This window comes from Rhinatrema bivittatum, chromosome 3 (genome assembly GCF_901001135.1).
Source record: "Rhinatrema bivittatum chromosome 3, aRhiBiv1.1, whole genome shotgun sequence".
Taxonomy (NCBI): domain Eukaryota; kingdom Metazoa; phylum Chordata; class Amphibia; order Gymnophiona; family Rhinatrematidae; genus Rhinatrema; species Rhinatrema bivittatum.
The window spans coordinates 270,187,505-270,203,254 of NC_042617.1; the positions used below are offsets into that span (position 1 = coordinate 270,187,505).

The following is a 15,750-nucleotide window of genomic DNA, read 5'->3' on the forward strand; positions in this document are numbered from 1 at the left end:
TTGGCCCCTGTCACATGGTAGGGGCTAAAGGTCACTGGCACCATTTTGCTTAGTGGCAGCCAAGGCCCGGGGAGTGGCAGATCGCTCCTGGGCCCTCCGCTGGACCACCGGGGGGGGGGGGGGGGCGTCGGGAGGGTGGCACGGCGAATCGGGGGCTGGCAGAATTTTGAAAGGGCACTTTTTGCCCTTTCAAAATTCTGCTGCCTGCCACGGCGCCTCCTAAGTCTTGGCACCCTAGGCACAGGCCTAGCTCGCCTAGTGGTTCCTCCAGCCCTGGCTCCATGGCCCACCTCCTGGGGTCACCCTCTCTTTCTCCATCCATAACTTCTGCTATATACCATCCCGCAGCCGAGGCTCTGCCTCCCGACGGTGAGGCTCACCGGGGTTCCTCCACTGGACGGTATCACCTCTCATCTCGGCCAAAGGGCCCACATACTTACATATCCTAACAAAAAGTAACAAATCATGATAATATTAGATAAAAACATTCACACAAAATTAAAATATATATGTAAAATATGCATCTTGTAAGCCTAACTAATACGGTAGAACTGCCATCAGATCAGAGTCTAAATTGATAATGCTTTAAAATTTATAAAAATTCTGCTTAAATAAATAGGTTTTGAGCTCTTTTTTTGAAAGTTTATGTGCACATTTGTTTATGCAATTCAACAGGTAATAGATTCCAGAGTGCAACACCTTCTATCAAAAGGATCCTCTCTCTACAAGTGACTAAAATAATTAATTTATAGCTTGAGATCTCTAACAAGCATTGACCCTTAATCTTAAAGATCTGACTGGATGGTAGATTTTTTAAAGCATTTTTCTATAGGGTAAAGAGTTTTCACTTAAAGCTAAATGAATCATAATAATAATTTCATAATGAATTCTAAACTTAACTGTAAACCAGTGTTATGAACTCACCCTGTGGGCCCTGAGGAGGGACGCAGAGGCGCGATCATCTGCTCCTGGGAGAGAGTGAGCCCTTGGCCCATGAGGCGACTCAGGGAGGAGCCCCAAGACATGCCCCAAGGGAGGTGAGTGAATGCAGGCATGGGCGGAGCAAGTACACTGGAGCTGAGACGAACAGGATCAGCCCCATGCTGAGCTACACGCCCCAGTGAAGTCAGACAGAGGCAGAGGGCTGGGAATGAAGAGACCAGGAACTGGAACAGGAGACTCCGGACCCTGGAACGAGAAAAGAGTCAGAGTACATAGAAGAGACAAGACTCTTGGAGACTTGGACGAGACGAAACTCTTGAAGGCTTGGAAGAGACGAGACTCTTGGAGACTTGGACGAGACAAGACTCTTGGAGACGTGGAAGAGCACTGTGCCTCAGGGCGCCCTACACAGCCTGATGTGGACTGGTCGCGGACCACCCTGTCCCGCTGCACACCCTACACAACCTGGAAGGCTGGTCACGGACCATGCGGAGAGCGGAACATGCACAGCAGAGAGAAGAGGATCCGGACAGAGCTTGGGAGAAGTCCAGCTGGAAGGAGACTCCAGTCTGTTGCATCCATCGGTCCTAGATGGCTTTTCCCCGTTTGCCTCACCTTGTTCACGGCTCCTCCCGCTTACCTTGGGAAAATGGCTACCGCTGCGTCTGCAAGCCGCCCTCTCTGGCGTCCCCGGAACGGCTATGGTGCTGCCTCCCGCCATGCTCCTCCCAAGGCCCTACTAGGGTGCATGCGTGCTTGCCACCCACGTCTTTATTCCAGCATTGGCGCGAACCTCGGGGGCGTCCCCCTCAAGTGACGTCACGCCATCCGGGTATATAGCCTGTATTCAATTGCTAGCTCACTGAGTTAGCAAAGACTCGGATTCGTCCTGTCTAAGCTACTCTGCCGCTTCCGTGCTGCCACTGGAAGCTCTCTCGGGGGCCCTCTGCTTTATTTCAGGTGCCTTACAGGGATCAGGTACTCGCTCCTCGAGGGCCTGCTCTCCCTGCCTCGGTGCCAGTATCATCTACTTCAGCCTGGTGGAATTGCATACCTACAGCTATCATCTAGTGAGTAATCTAACTCTCAGTCTGTCTCCTGCACAGCACTGCCTTGCTGGGAAACCTACACCGGAATTCCTCTATACCAATGGGGTGAGAAGGGTCCCCTCTGCCGAGGGTCCTGAGACTACTACATCCAGACTACCTCACTACTGCCACCTCTGGTGGTATACATCAAGCTGTACAATAAAAGAGCTAATTCTGTGTTTGTGCATCCTGAGTCTAGCCCAGTACTGTGGTTCCCCATGGGGCCCCTCCCCGTGGGCCTGGTCATCTGCCACAGTACCCAAGAATCCACCCAAATACCACTTAACCATAACAGATTGCTAACTCCATGGAATCAGCTCAGCTCACCACATTGCAGGCCATTCCAGGCCTGGCCCAGCGAATCTCCGAACAGCAGAATGGCTAGAGAATTTGACTGCTGCATTCAACCAGCTGCACGCCCAGATGGACTTACCCACCACTTCAGGTAAAGAAGTTACACTGCCAGAAGGGACGGTCAAGACTATTGTACGTTTATCTGCTCCAACACGCTTCTTGGGGGAAGTGTGGAGATGTAGAGGTTTTCTTAACCAGTGTTTCATGCACTTTTCCCTGCAACCTAGCCATTTTCCTACAGCTTATGCCAAGACCACCTATATCTTGTCTTATCTGGATGGAAGAGCGTTGGCTTGGGCCTTTTCACTGTGGGAGCGTGAGGATTCTATTCTACATGATCTTGATGGATTCCTCGACTTGTTCAAATCAGTTTTTGATGACCCTGCCCGGTATACCACTGCAGGATCTTCATTGGTTCACCTTAAGCAAGGTACTAAACCTTTAGCTGACTTCGCTATCGAATTCAAGACACTGGCGTTTGAATTATGTTGGGACCCTAAATGCCTGAGGACCCTCTTCTTTGAAGGACTGAACTCTCATTTGAAAGTCGAGTCTCTGCTCGTGAGATGCCTGAGACCTTGGCGGAACTGGTGACGTTGGCAACAAGGATTGATCGCCGACTTCCGAGTTAAGTCCACACGCAGGCCTGTTCCTCGGGTCCAGTTGCTGGTGAAGAAGAACCAATCCAATTAGGCTGCAGCCATCTAACGTCAAAGGAGAGAAGAACACGGAAGAAATTGGGGCTGTGCATGTATTGTGGACAAGCTGGCCATGCTGTTCAAACATGCCCTATATGTCCAGGAAACTGGCAGACCTAAGTCCTGCGGGAGTATTCTTCTTAGGTCTTACTGCACCTTCTCCTCCACTCTCTCTTCCTGTATCCTTGATCTGCGGACCATTAGAGTATCAGACTTTTGCCCTAGTGGACTTAGGGGCAGGAGGTAATTTAATTCTACAACGATTAGTGGAGCACCTGCGGATTCCCACTACCACCATGACGACTCCACTACTCCTATCTTCAATTCATGGAGAGCCCTTACCGGGCAAAGTAACCCAGCTTACAGAACCTGTATGTCTACGAACCGGTGCTCTCCATTCTGAAACCATCTCCTTCTTTTTTTAGAGAAGGCCATGCACCCTATAGTACTGGGGCTACCGTGGCTGCAGCAGCATATGCCTCAATTCAATTGGGCCTCTCTGGAGCTTTCATGTTGGGGCCAAGACTGCCATGGTAAATGCCTGATGGAGGTTGCTCCTTTACCCTGCATGCCAACTACCCCAGTGACGCCGGGGTTGCCGCCTCAATATGCATCATTTCAAGATGTCTTTTCTAAAGAAGCTGCAGACGTACTATGCCACATGGACCCTATGACTGCGCCATCAATCTGAAGCCTAACACTGAACCTCTCAAAAGACGGGTTTACCCTCTCTCTGTGGTAGAGAATAAAGCCATGTCCGAATATATTCAGGAAAACCTCCAAAAGGGCTTCATAAGACCCTCCAAGTCTCCTGCTGGCGCAGGCTTCTCCTTTGTGGGGAAGAAGGATGGAACGTTGCGGCAATGTATAGATTACAGGGGTCTCAACGAGATAACTGTGAAAGATCGCTACCCCTTACCACTCATCTCAGTGCTATTTGACAGACTACAGGGAGCCAAGATATTCTCCAAGCTTGATCTTAAGGGAGCCTACAACTTAGTTCGCATCCGCTCTGGCGATGAATGGAAGACAGCTTTCAACACCCGGGACGGTCACTTTGAATATTTAGTGATGCCCTTTGGCCTGTGCAACGTCCCGGCTGTCTTAAAAAATTTAATGAACAACATTTTGCGGGACCTCCTCTACAAATGTGTCATTGTATACTTAGATGACACATTTGTAGATTAATATTCTCCCAAGACATGACCACTCATCTGGAGGATGTCAAAAGAGTACTGCAAAGACTCCGCGAGAATCATCTATACGTCAAATTGTCTAAGTGCGAGTTTCACAAAGAATCAGTGCATTTCTTGGGGTACATTGTTTCCAACCAAGGTTTCCAGATGGACCCACAGAAGCTGGAGAGCATTAAGAAATGGTCTCAACCAGTAAAGGCTCTCAGACGTTTCCTAGGTTTCACCAATTATTACAGAACTACTCCTCACTCACTACTCCTCACTCACTGCTCCGCTTAAAGCCATAACGAAGAAAGGTGCCAATGTTGCCAATTGGTCTACGGAGGCAATAACCGCATTCCAGAAATTAAAATACGCCTTCTCAAGCAAGCCGTGCCTCTGACACCCGGATCCAAACAAGCCCTTCATCGTTGAGGCTGATGCCTCAGACGTCGGCGTAGGGGCCATGCTAAGCCAGGCCAGTGATTCCAAGGCATTACACCCATGCTCTCTCTTCTCCTGCTGCTTCTTACCATCAAAGAAGAACTAGGGAATAGGAGATAAAGAGCTCCTGGCAATAAAGATGGCATTCGAGGAGTGGCGCCCTTGGCTCGAAGGAGCACAGCATCAGCTCACAGTCTTTACAGACCATAAAAATCTGGAGTACCTCTACCACGCACAGCGCCTCAACCATAGGCAAGCGAGATGGTCTCTGTTTTTCAACAGATTCGACTTTGTGCTGAAATACCGCCCTGGGGATAAATACATCAGAGCAGATGCCCTATGTCGCGCTTTCCTCTCTGAGGACATCCCAGATGAACCGCAAAATATCATCGACCCGAAAAGAGTTATCTTGGCAGCTACTCATTCAGTACTTGCGGGTAAAACCATTGTACCCAAGAACCTAAGAAAAAAGCTGTTAGCATGGTCTCACGACTCCAAACTGGCTGGACACCCTGGTCAATGCAGAACTCTGTCTAAACTGCAAACGTTTTACTGGTGGCCTACTATGAAGGAAGACACATTCTCCTACATTGCTTCCTGCGCTAATTGTGCCAGACAGAAGACGCCACCCGGTCATCCTTGGGGTCTACTTCAACCCTTGCCAGTACCAGATGAGCCATGGACACACATTCCTAGAGACTTTGTGGTAGACTTACCACTCTCAGGAGGAAACAACACGATTTGGGTAACTGTAGATCGGTTCTCAATGATGGCTCACTTCGTGGCTCTCCCTGGCTTACCCACAGCCATGGAGCTTGCTAAGCTCTTCATCACGCACATCTTCCGCCTACATGGCATGCCTAAGCATATAGTCTCTGATCGAGGAGCCCAATTCACAGCTAAGTTCTGGAAGGCATTGTGCAAGAAGTTTGATAGCAAACAGAGAGAATGAATAGGACACTCAAGCAGTTCATTCATGCCTATGTGGGCACTCACCAGAATGATTGATTGGGTTGAATTCGCCATTGTTGCGTCCGTCAGGCTCAGACGACTTCGCCTGACATGCCTCACCTTTCTCTCAGCTTTCTCCACCAGCCTCGGGGGCTCCCTGCCACACCCTCTGGCTTCCCCGGAGTGGCTCTGGTGCGGCATTCGGCCATCTTGACCTGAGGCCTCCTAGGGCGCGTGCGCATGTGCGTCCCTACCTTTGTAGCAGTGTTGGTGCGTACCTCGGGGGCGTTCCCCCTCGAGTGATGTCACTGCTTCCACTTATTTAAGGTTGCCCATTTGCTGATTCTCGCCAAGTTAGCAAAGGATCAGTATGCCCCGGTCTGAAGCTACTCTGCCGCTTCTATCCACTGGAAGCTATCTTCACCCTTCGGGGTACTCTAACCTGGGTACCCTCTCCTCGGGGGCCCTCTGCTTATTTATAGGTGCCTATCCGCTTACAGGTACTCGCTCCTCGACGGCCTGTGTGTCTATCCTGGTGCTTGCTCCATTCTTCAACCTGCTGGAAATCCATCTATCAGCTACAGAGAGTACAACTTCTACCAGTCTGTCTCTCATCAGTTCCTCGCTACCTCTTTGCATCAGGCCCTACACCACCATTGTGGAACGGGTCTCCTCTGCCGAGGACTATGGACTGCTAAAACTTATCCTCTCTACTGCTCATTGGGATTCTCTCTACTCAGCTACGGGGGGTGTTTAACATCTGCCAGTCTGTCTTTCCTACATCTGCATCGGGACCTTACACCACCATTTTGGGATGGGTCTCCCTCGCCAAGGATTACAGACTGCTACCAGCTAACTTGCTCTCTACTGCCACCTCTGGTGGTCATCCTAGCTGTACAATAAAAGAAACTATCTCTGTGTTTGTGCTATTGAGTCTAGCCCGGTGCATCAGTCTCCCTACGGGGCTCCTCCCCATAGGAGATAACATCACTGTTGCCCCTGAGAATCAACCAAACACCTCGATATCATAACAGCCATCAACTCTCATCCAGCAACATCCACTGGATCAACACCATTCGAAGTGGTCTTCAGATGACTACCATTACCACCACTACCACTTCCACTGTCAGTGTCATCTCCGGCAGCTCAAACTACTGCCAAAGATATTCAACATCTATGGACTCAGACCAAAGAGATACTTCTCAAAGCAGGACAACAAGCAAAGAAAGGATACGATGCTCATCACTGTAAGGCTCCAGATTTCCAGCCTGGTAACAAAGTCTGGCTATCCACAAAGCACTTGAGACTTAAACTACCTTCAGCTCGCTTTGCTCCTCGCTTCGTTGGACCCTTTCCCATTCTCCGACGATTAGGCAATCTCACCTATAGTCTGAAGCTACCACCAGCATTAAAAATTCATAATGTGTTCCACGTCTCACTATTAAAGCCATTGATCCTTAGTGAGTTCTCAACCAAGACACCTGAACCTACACCAATAGATGCAGAAGAAGACATTGAATACAAGGTAGATGCTATCCTTGACATAAGAAAAAGAGGCAGAGTATGGGAATACCTCCTGTCATGGGAGAGTTATGGTCCTGAAGAAAGCTCTTGGGAACCTTTGGCTAATATCATGGATAAAGAGATGCTTCAACAATTTCACAGAATGAATCCTCGGAAACCAAGACCAGGTAGGAAGCCTGGAGGGCGCCCTTTGAAGGGGGGTACTGTTGCGTCCGTCGGTCCTAGACGGCTTCGGCCCTTTTGCATCACCTTGTTCACGGCTCCTCCCGCTTACCTTGGGAAAATGGCTACTGCCGCGTCTGCAAGCCACCCTCTCCAGCGTCCCCGGAACAGCTACGGTGCTGCCTCCCGCCATGCTCCTCCCAAGGCCCTACTAGGGTGCGCGCGTGCGCGCCACCCACTTCTTTATTCCAGCTTTGGCGTGAACCTCGGGGCATCCCCCTCAAGTAACGTCATTCCATCCGCATATATAGCCTGTATTCAATTGCTAGCTCACTGAGTTAGCAAAGACTCGGATTCGTCCTGTCTAAGCTACTCTGCCGCTGGAAGCTCTCTCTGCCCTTCGGGGTATTGAATAACTTGGGTAACTGCTCCTCAGGGGCCCTCTGCTTTATTTCAGGTGCCTTACAGGGATCAGGTACTCGCTCCTCGAGGGCCTGCTCTCCCTGCCTCGGTGCCAGTACCTTCAGCCTGGTGGAATCGCATACCTACAGCTATCATCTAGTGAGTAATCTGACTCTCAGTCTGTCTCCTCCTCAGCACTGCCTTGCTGGGAAACCTACACCAGAATTCCCCTATACCAATGGGATGAGAAGGGTCCCCTCTGCCGAGGGTCCCGAGACTGCTCCTTCCAGACTACCTCACTACTGCCACCTCTGGTGGTTTACATCAAGCTGTACAATAAAAGAGCTAATTCTGTGTTTGTGTGTCTTGAGTCTAGCCCAGTACTGTGGCACCCCACGGGGCCCCTCCCCATGGGCGTAGTCATCTGCCACAGTACCCAAGAATCCACCCAAACACCACTTAACCGTAACACAGTCACCTGAAGACAGACACTGAATGAGATGGATTTACTCCCACGAAGGACGTCTGGAGACGAAGTCCGGTGGACGGCAAGGCCGCTGCGGATTCTTCAGTTTCGAGATAAGGAATGAAGGAAAATGGTACACAAAAGAAGGGTACCTCCAGACACACAGACATCGGGGTATCTGGACAGCTGGACATCTGGATCTCTGAGCGAGTGGACATCCAGACATCTGGTCAGGCGGACGAGAGGACATCTGGACACAGGCAAGGAACTCCAGGGCTTCAGGAAGGGAAGCCAGGGAATTGAACATACCACGAAGGAGATCCGAAGAGGGACGAGACACAGGACATTGGATAGAGACATCAGGAACACGAAGAACATGAAGTCATCTGGACAGGTGCAGTAGATGGATTCCATGGAAGCTGGAGAAGGTCCAAGGGAGATGTGAACCGATCCGAAGGCCCTGAGGAACTGAAGCAGGGCCTTTATATAGGGCAGGTCCAGGAAGTGCCCTAGGGACATCATCTGGAGAACCGAAGGGTGCTTCCTGCTTCTGGCCCTTTAAGAGATGAAGAGAGGCACGCGCATGTGCCTAGAGGGAGCCCCGGAGGAAGATGGGAGGAGCCAAGGCCTGCAGCGGCATCCTGCCGCATCATGGAAGGAGAGAGCAGGCAGGCGGAGGCTCCTGCCGCGAAGAAAAGCCATGCTGGGGGTGACCTCCTGCCCCGAAGATGAAGAGAAGGTGGCAGCGGCTCCCTGCCGCAGGAGAGGAGACCGACGGCAGCACTCGGGCCGTGAAGAAGAAGGAAATCCTGGTGGGGACTTCCCTCGTAGGGAGTGTCGGCGGCACGGCTCTAGCTGCGCAGGAGGGGAGCAGCAACAGGCTGCTCAAGGGAACGCTGGCGGCGCTCTCAGCCACAAAGAGGAGCAGCAGTGGTGTCAGGTCGGCAGGGAGAGGAAGGTGAGAGTCTGTCCGCGGGATGGGGTCCTCAGACAGGATCGTAACAACCAGTGCAACGCGTGTAAAACCGGAGATATATCCTCACTTCATAAAGTGCCTGTCAAAATTTCAGCTGCCAAATTTTGTATCATCTGTATGGCGCTAATAGTATAGGCAGGTAGTCCTAAATAAAGGGAGTTTCAGCAATCTAAGCATGGCAAACTAAGGGCTTGTACCACAGCTCTAAAATCTGACATACGGGCCGATACAGTACAGTGTGCTCCGGTGGAGCGCACTGTTAGCCGGCATTTGGACGCGCATTTTGGATGCACTAGCTTTACCCCTTATTCAGTAAGGGGTAATAGTGCGTCCAAAACGCGTGTCCAACCCCCCCAAACCTAATAGCGCCCGCAACATGCAAATGCATGTTGATGGCCCTATTAGGTATTCCCGCGCGATACAGTAAGTAAAATGTGCAGCCAAGCCGCACATTTTACTTTAAGAAATTAGCGCCTACCCAAAGGTAGGCATTAATTTTTGCCAGTGCCGAGGAAGTGCACATGGCGATATTAAGTTGGAGGTCCCGAAAGTTGAAAAAAGTAAAAAAAAGAAAAAAAAATTTTAAATGGACCCGCAGCTCGCAGGTCGAAAACTGGATGCTCAATTTTGCCGATGTCCGGTTTCCGAACCCATAGCTGTCAGTGGGCTCGAGAACCAACACCGGCAAAATTGAGCGTCAGCTGTCAAACCCGCTGACAGCCACCACTCCTGTCAAAAAAGAGGCGCTAGGGATGCGCTAGTGTCCCTAGCGCCTCTTTTTACTGCCAGCCCTAATTAAAATAAATTTAAATACTGTATCACGCGCACAGGAGAGTGGCCTGTGCGCGCGCTGGGAGAGTGGGCACTTGCCCGCTCTCCCGCGTTTTTACTGTATCGGCCCAATAGCGAGGTAAGGTTTTAACCTATGAAGCATTCGTAACTTCCAATAGCATCTCTGAACTAAAAGTTTTACATAATCTTTAAGAGTTAAATTGGAGTCAATAGAAATCCCTAAGTTTTTTGCTACTCTCTGTATTGGAATTTGGCATCCCTCCAATGTGAAGTGTGAACAATACTGAGTTTCAGTTTTTCTGCTGCAAGATATTATCTCAGTTTTACCTAAATTTAGTACCAGTTTATTATGTGCTAGCCATTTCCTAATGGCTGTCAAGTAGATATGTAAAGATCCAATAGTGGAGTTGATATCAAGGGAACAGGGGGGAAAAGATTGGACGTCATCTGTACAGACAGAGTACTGCAAGATTCCCATGAATTTGTAAATTCTGACTTGTGACAAGGATACCATGAGAGAGAGACCTATGGAACAGCTTTCTGAGAAATACACTTCCACAGTCTCCAACACAGGTTCAGATAACTTTCTTGGCATGACAATTTTACATGTGTTGCCAAAGTAAGGATTAAAATAAAAAGAAGGAAAAATGACAAAATGGTAGAAAGGTTATGGGAAATACAGCACTGTCAGCTCCAGCAGGGGTGCAGAGAACATGGGGTGAAGAATGATAGGATTGCCAGGTTTACGATTAATACTTAGGGAGTAGAGGACATGGCGTGGGGAATGATAGAAGGGGGCAGGCTGATGGTCATTAATGTGGGTGTAGACCAGGGGTCAGGAACCTTTTTGGCTGAGAGAGCCATAAACGCCACATATTTTAAAATGTAATTCCATGAGAGCCATACAATATGTTTAAAACTAAATACAAGTAAATGTGTGCATTTTATGTAAGATCACACTTTTAAAGTACAATAAGTCTCTGAAAATATTACACCAGGCCTTAAGACACCAATACATCTCCTATTAGGAAAACGGACCAAGTCAGGCTGCTATAGAGCCCTACACAGAAACTACACGCCAGCAGAAAACTTCACCTGAATCACGTGCTGTCCCTCACCTAACATAGAATAAAGAGACCAAAACGCATAACAAGAAGCATACAGAAAAAAATGAATTGGAAACTGCAACAAGCCAGAGTCTCTGTATGCAGTGTAACAAAGGAAAAAAGAAACATCACCCATCCTTATAAAACAAATCAAGAAATATAAAATCATCAGCAGTAAAACTGTTCTAACAAAAAGAACATATTTTGAAACAGCTGATGAGTGGAATATCCAATAATTAAAAACTCATATAAAACATTTCCAGTTACCAACAAAATTTTTCAAAATAGCAGACACAAAGACCCAGTAATGAAAAATAATAAGGATACAAAAATTTTTTTGCTCTGCATACCTGGGAACGTTTGATATCCAGGTGTCCTGAGATTGTTCTGAATTAGCAAGAGGTGGGGTGGTTTGCTTGGAACTTTCTCCTCTCTCAGTCACATACCAGCGCGAGGGCTGAAAATGAAGAGGTTAGCGTTGGGAGGAGGCTGCTGCTGCCGCGAGTTCCCGGGGTGGGGGTGGGGAGAGAGAGAGTGAATGAGCGAGTAAGCATGTGTGTTTGCTCGCTCATTCACTCTCTCTCTCCCCACCCCCACCCCGGGAACTCGCGGCAGCAGCAGCCTCCTCCCAACGCTAACCTCTTCATTTTCAGCCCTCGCGGAGGCGGAGTCCCATCGGCCGCGGTTGAAGCTCTTCGTTTTCCTCCGAGCCGCGCTGCAGTCTTCTTTTCTTCGGGCCGATGCCGAGCGCACTAGCGTGGCCTCTTCTTGCCGCGCAGGCACCCGATGCTCTCCACTTCCTCTTCCGGGCCGCGGGGAGGGGGGGGGAGAAGAGAGCACGCCGGTGCCGCTTTCCGCCCGGGCTGACAGCATTTTAAGCCCGGGCGGAAGAGGACCGGGCAGCAGCTGGGTCAGCGGGAAAGTGTGGCGAAACTTGTCTGCGAGCCAGATGCAGCCCTCAAAAGAGCCATATCTGGCTCGCGAGCCATGGGTTCCCGACCCCTGGTGTAGACGGATAGGTTGATAGTTATCACAGGGGGGTGTGGAGGTTGTTTATTTTCTACAGTCTAATCCTTTTGTATTCACTTCTAGGTTTGGCCAGTTTCTCCCAGATGCAGTTTGGGGGTTAATACGCAGACCGGTCCATCTTTGTTCCATCTGCTGAGAGGATGCCAGGAAGGTGGAGGCTGGAGGGGAGGACCTGGAAGAAGACTGAGGCAGTGGCATTGGCCTGCACCCCTTCCATCGCTTTGCGAGCGCTGTACGATTACCAGTACAAGGCCGTGGATGGGAAGATGGTTGTGATTAAGGAGGGAGATTTCTTTATACTGCTGCGCAAGTCCAATGAAGACTGGTGGCAGGTGCGGAGGCTCGGTGACACAAAGAAGGTGAAACCCATCTTTGTACCAGCCACCTATGTTACAGAAGTATGTGGCAGCACTGCTGGATGCCAGAGTGCCACCCTCTCCTCCACCAACAGCAGGAAGCTGAACGAACGCACAGGTACTGCCTGACCCTAGAGAGCCACTTCATGCCCGATAGATTTTAGCACAGAATTTAACCCGTCCAGAGTCCCTGGGTGATCCTAATGCACATTTTCCTTTGCACCGTTCTCTCTCTCTCTGCCTGAGTTCTAATCAACAGCTCTATCACTGACTTCGTGTGACCCTGAGCAAGTCACTTTGAGGGCAGTAATTAAAGCAATTTTAATACGGGTAAACGTGTGTGCCATTTACAATTGTATTCTGATTATTGCATCTTTCCCCTGGCTCCCAACTGCACCCCTTGCACAAAGAAATGGGCCGAGACAGGTCGGAGAAGGCCAAGTATGCAGGATGGCAGTTTTTTAATCTACCTGCAAACGTTTCCAGCGCATGCTTTACACCTGCTTCACTTCAGATGCAAAGTCCACGGGGACTTACTTGGAGCGTGCATTTTGCACACTGGCAGGGTTTTCAAAGGAAACGGCACAAGGAGTTTCCCTTTGAAACTGGGCTTGCAGTTCTCCAGGGAGGCTCCTTATTACCACACTTCTAAGTGCCTGTTTACTCAATTATAATTTCACAAAAAATCACCACCACCAGTAGCATCGTTCTTTTTCCTCTCACCTCTTTGGAAGCCTTTGTGCAATTCAGACATAACACATTCTGCCTGGCCCTGCACCCCATAGTTTTTTGCATGACTTCTCTTGCCGTATTAATTTGTAAAGTGTACTGGGGGTTACCCCTTTGGGAGTAACCAGAAGGACTGTGACTTTATATAGTGAATAAGTAATTGTGGGTGGGTTTGTAGGCAACTTGAAGATGTACTTGAGTGAGTTGTTTTGGTATGATTTTGCTATTGCTGTATTGATTGGATGTCCATCTCTAGCAGTGCCCATCCCTAGTGAAAAATGGGGTGAGTTATGTTTTTTGGAATACTTTATATATTAGTGTATTGATATATTTGATTATTGTATTGCTGTTATTATGATGTATTTGGATCATTATGATTTATTTATTGTATTTTGTTGTAAACTACTTTGGGTTGTTCTTTTGTTCATGAAAGGCAGTCAATAAGTGTAAAATAACAGAATATAGCATAACAAAAATGCTAATACAACACCAATCAAGCTTATCAAGATTATTTTTTCTTCAGCAGGGCCCAAAGCATTTTCCCATTCACTTGAAGACTTGTCTCAGTACTCTCGCTTACCGACCTTGCTGGACTACCAATCCTGTTATGATCTGAATTTTCGTGATGTGCCTTCTGGGGATGCAGGGCTACAGCCTACCCAGGTCCCAAATGTGTTCCAGAGTAACAGTTCTAGCACCTTCTCTCGGAGCCCCATTTTGGATGCTACATACCCCATGTGCCAGCAGTGCCAGTCTGTTTCTCAACGGAACCTGCTGGCCCATCAGGTGAGTGAGTGCTCTGCCAATGTGGGCCACTCGGGAATTGCCAGCTGGCTCCATTTTTTCAATCTTGGTTTTGTCACATTACATGCAGGGGTAATTCTAATTTCCTAAATCAAGGTTTGTTGACTTTTATTTTATATAACTATATCTAAAATGGTTTGTTTTAGTTTGGGGGGTATCAGACCTTGACAACCTACCCAAAGTCTTTACAACATTTGACATGTCTAAGGCAGGAGAGCAAACATTTGACCTTTCAACCTGTATTTGTGATTGAGATTGAGGTACAAGCTGAACCAGGCTTGGTTTTACCTCTATTGCAATGGTAATCAAACCAGGACTGGCTCAGCCTGTCCCTGATGACCAGGAGCCATCTAGTAAATACTGCTACTAGTAGTAATTTCTATACTGCTGCAAGACATATGTAGTTCTGTATAGACTCATGTAAGAAATAGTCCCTGATTTTTGGAGCTTAGAATCTAGTCATGACAGACAGACAAGACAAATAAGAGCCTTTGCGTTAAAATCAATCTCTATCCTGATATTTTTATAGATATATAAATTTTCATCATCTGTTTGTTGGGAGTCATTCTATCTGTTACACTCAAAAATGCATATTTGCGCTGTCTTTGTGGGCTATTGATGCTTGATTCTGATTTCTTATGCTGTAATTAAGAATTTATTTACTAGCAGATGAATTTTCAAATGTTGTGTGTGTGAAAATTAGCACTTACACGCATAAAATGTTGTAAAGCACTCACCATTATCCACAAATCCATACACAACCAACTTCCTTTAGACCTTCAGTTCCCACTCAAACTATACACATCTGCAAGACCCATCAGAGCGGCACACAAAGGAACCCTCCAAGTCCCCCCAACTAAATCCTCTCGTCTAACCTCCACGAAAGAACGGGCATTCTCCACAGCTGGCCCCACCATCTGGAACAACCTGCCGACTGATCTAAGACTGGAACCCTGCCTGATTACCTTCCGAAAAAAATTCAAGACTTGGCTTTTCATCCAAGCCTTCCCTTAAGCCTAATAGTGCAACAGCTCTTTCATTTTAGCCCCATAGACTAAATGACCGACCCAGCCACTGTATTTTCATACGTTCTCATTCTCCAGTTCTTTCTGTCCTTTATTTCCTGGCTACCCTAGCCCCCAAGTTCATTCTCCCTGTTATTTGTATCTGTGCTTCAGCCTTCCTGTTACATGGTTATGTTCAGTTAATCCCTAAGTTTGATGTAAACCGGCCTGATATGAAGCTTGTCATGAAGTTCGGTATAGAAAAATGTTAAATAAATAAATAAAATAGCACATAAGTGAATACATGTCATATTCAAAACTGCAACTTACACACATAAATCGGGGTCTGCAAGTACCTTTGCACGTGTAAGAAAGGGGCGTGCCAGGGCGTTCTGGGCTGGGATTGACATTTGTGTTACACACCCCGTCCGCTCCCGGCCCATGCACGGGCCTGCTCACCTCTCTGGTTCCACGGCAGGTCCCGGGTCGGCCTTCCTGGCGGCAGCTGCAAACTCTTCCAGGCCTCAGCGTTCCGCGGCGGCGGTTGCCGGGCCTTCCACTGTGCACCAGGCCTCACGCCGGAGCTCGGCATCCTCGGTGGCATTGGCCATGCCCCTACGCGTGCGTGCGCGGACCGCCTAGCCTCTTGTAGGGCCAGGGGCGGGTCCTAGCTCCGCGGCACGCCCTGATTGATTCACTGATATAAGGAAGTCCCTGTCTGTACTTCCTTGCCTTGGCAATCAGGTTA

At 48.6% G+C, this 15,750-nt stretch overlaps 1 protein-coding gene across 4 annotated transcripts in view; it reads left to right on the forward strand.

Moving 5' to 3' along the window:
- The window catches only part of ARHGAP9 (Rho GTPase activating protein 9), a 234,396-nt gene that overhangs the window by 52,214 nt on the left and 166,432 nt on the right, over window positions 1–15,750 (forward strand). For 3 of the 4 annotated variants that reach the window (XM_029594592.1, XM_029594595.1, XM_029594596.1), the window contains exons 2-3: window positions 12,173–12,583; window positions 13,718–13,980. In XM_029594592.1, coding sequence (XP_029450452.1) covers window positions 12,250–12,583; window positions 13,718–13,980 — 597 coding nt within the window. In that variant the 5' untranslated portion in view covers window positions 12,173–12,249. The remainder of the gene's footprint in view (window positions 1–12,172; window positions 12,584–13,717; window positions 13,981–15,750) is intronic. The other variant, XM_029594594.1, reaches the window with a different exon arrangement.